The 2,951-nt window shown below is 39.5% G+C and overlaps 1 protein-coding gene across 1 annotated transcript; it reads right to left on the minus strand.

Moving 5' to 3' along the window:
* Positions 1 to 321: 321 nt before the first annotated feature.
* LOC108481655 (uncharacterized) lies at positions 322 to 2,664 on the minus strand. Its single transcript, XM_053019239.1, has 2 exons — positions 1,890 to 2,664; positions 322 to 1,523 (listed from the first exon to the last, which is right to left on the minus strand). The coding sequence occupies exons 1-2, from the start codon at positions 2,662 to 2,664 to the stop codon at positions 322 to 324; spliced, it is 1,977 nt and encodes a 658-aa protein (XP_052875199.1).
* Positions 2,665 to 2,951: the final 287 nt, after the last annotated feature.

Here is a 2,951-nt window from a genome sequence, read left to right on the forward strand (position 1 = left end):
TTTAGATTGGGCTTACTATAATCACAAAAAAAGGAAAACAATTCTGTCCAAATAAAGTAAAAAGAAAAAACATAAGGCCCAGGTGTAACTAGACCCGAAACAGAGAAGTAAAGTCCAAAAAAATAGAAAAATCTAGACGAACAGCTATTTTCAACCAAAGATATGCCCAATCAGAAAATCCTGATGCCTGTCACTTCATCTATCTGTCATCTCCATTTCTCAAGGCTTTTCATTTATGAAGGGGTTTGAATCACCAAAAGACGATTCATCTGTTCAATTTTGAAAAACATTTCTCCCCTTCCCATTCATCTTCTCTTATCTTCAATCTGGTTCTCGTTCACCATCAATCACCTTCTGCAGTTCTGCAAAGCGAGGAACTCCTTCAACCAGGTATATCTCTTCTTTCGTTCTCAAAGTTTCTGTTGCTAACATATGTGCTAGGCCATTTGCTGATCTTGGAATATGTTCGAATCTTAGATGCTTTGATCTAGATGTTGCCTGCTGAATATCATGAATAAATGCCCCGATCTGTGATTTGTCCTGCTTTTCTGTCTTGCATTTTTTAATAACCGATAGCGAATCTCCTTCAATGATAATGTCTGACCCTTTCATTTTAATTCCTATCTGAGTTGCTTTCTTGCAAGCGATCGCTTCCGCAGCAAAAGCGGAGGGGACTTCTTCATGAATTTCTGAGCAAGAGAGGAGAACATCCCCTTCTCTGTTTCTAACCACAATCCCTGAAGCCGATTGGAATAGTCGCGCATCATATGCTCCATCAAAGTTGATTTTTGCTGCTTGTCCTGGTGGGTGTTTCCATTGCTCAACCTCCTTCCAATTTTTTGATTTCCTTGATTCAACCCCATCAAGTTCTTTAATATAGTTTTTTACAAAGGCTGCTATTTCCTGACCACTTCTACTTACTTTATCATGGATCCGAGTATTCCTGTCTCCCCAGATGGCCCATAACGCACAACCAATTAGTCTACTCTGAGAAGAAGAGTGACGGGTAAGAATCCCGATGAGCCACTGTATGAACTCTAAATCTGTATCCTGTAGAATATTTGGGATTTCTAATGCACTCCATACTGAAACTGAAATAGGGCATTTTCTAAAGATATGATCCATAGTCTCGGCTCCTATATCACAACGGGGACAAACTGAGTTGGACACTAACTTCCTGTGCTGCATGTTCACTCGAGTTAGCATGTAATTCCATGAGAGTTTCCAGATTGTAACTTTCATTTTTGTAGGCAGATTTAGAAGCCATATTCTTTTGTAAAAATCCCTGTAGATGTTTTGTAAATCATAAGCTCTAGGATCTGAGGTCTGTAATAGTTTGTAGGCGCTCCGCACTGAAAATTCCCCCGACTGCTCACCGCTCCACACCATAAAATCACTGTGAAGCTCTCTCGCCAGAGGTATACGAAGGATTCTGCTAGCATCTTCTTCCCCAAAGGTATTAACAATAAGCTCTCTTTTCCATTTTCGTTCAGCGTTATTAATCAAATCAGCAACTTTAAAATCTGTCATATTGAACGAAACTGAGGATAGTCTAAAATTAATTTCGCCTGGAATCCATGCATCATTGGCAATTGAGATGTTCAATCCCGTACCCACCTTTCAATAAAGGCCTCTTTCCAAAATACCCCTAGTCGCCCATATACTTTTCCAAACATACGAAGTTTTATTCCCCAAACAAGAATTTAAAAAATCCTCATTTGGGAAATATTTTGCTTTAAAAACTCTCGTAACTAAAGAATCTGGATTGTTTATAAACCTCCACCCTTGTTTTGCTAAGAGCGCAATATTAAATTGAGACATATTCCTAAAGCCCATTCCGCCTTCTTCCTTGGGCCGACACATGTGCTTCCAATGGCACCAATGAATACCTCTCTTCCCGTATCCTTTTTGCCACCAAAATTTAGCGAAAATCTTTTCAAACTCTTCACATAATAAATTTGGTAGAAGGAAACAAGACATAGCATAGGTAGGTATAGCTTGGAGCACTGATTTGATGAAGATTTCCTTTCCCCCTTGTGATAATAGTCTACTGCTCCATCCTTCAATTTTCCAAGAAATCCTGTCCTTAAGGTTTTGAAAAGACTCCTTCTTTCTTCTGCCAACCATGTTAGGGAGCCCTAGATATTTCTCCAAGTTTGTTGAAACTCTCACTCCTAGCAACTCTGAAATTTCTTTCTTTATGTCTCCTGTTGAATTCCAGCTATAAAAAATTGTTGATTTTTCAAAGTTGACACATTGGCCTGAACAGCTTTCATATTGCTTTAAAATTTCTTTCATCACCTTAGCTCTCCTAGTTGTTTCTTCTCTGAACAGAATGCAATCGTCGGCGAAAAGAATGTGGGAAATCTCCGGGCCTCTTCTACTAGCCTTTACGCCTCTTAACAACCCTTCCCCCATCGCCAATCTCATCAAAGATGAGAGACCTTCACTGCACATAAGAAAAAGAAAAGGGCTAAGAGGATCACCTTGTCGAAGCCCCCTAAATGGTTGAAAAATTCTTGCCCTGCTTCCGTTAATAAAAACTGCATGAGAGGTAGTAGTAATGCACTTCATAATAAGGTCTACCCACTCTCTTGTGAATCCCATTTGTAACATTACAGCCTGAAGGAAGCCCCATTCAACTCTATCGTAAGCTTTACTCATATCCAGTTTCACTGCCATGTATCCCTTTTTTTCCCCGTACGCTTCTGGCGAAAAGTGTGTAGGATTTCATAAGCTAAAAGAACATTATCTGAAATTAATCTCCCAGGAACGAAAGCGCTTTGTGCCTGATCAATACATCTCCCGATAACATCTTGAAGACGATTTGCTATTGCTTTTGCCACCATTTTGTAGATAACCGTAAACAAGCTTATGGGCCTATAGTGAGCTAGTGTTTTGAGATTTGGAACTTTTGGGATAAGCACAATGTCCGTTTGATTAAAACCTCC

The sequence above is a fragment of the Gossypium arboreum genome, chromosome 1 (assembly GCF_025698485.1).
Source record: "Gossypium arboreum isolate Shixiya-1 chromosome 1, ASM2569848v2, whole genome shotgun sequence".
NCBI lineage: Eukaryota > Viridiplantae > Streptophyta > Magnoliopsida > Malvales > Malvaceae > Gossypium > Gossypium arboreum.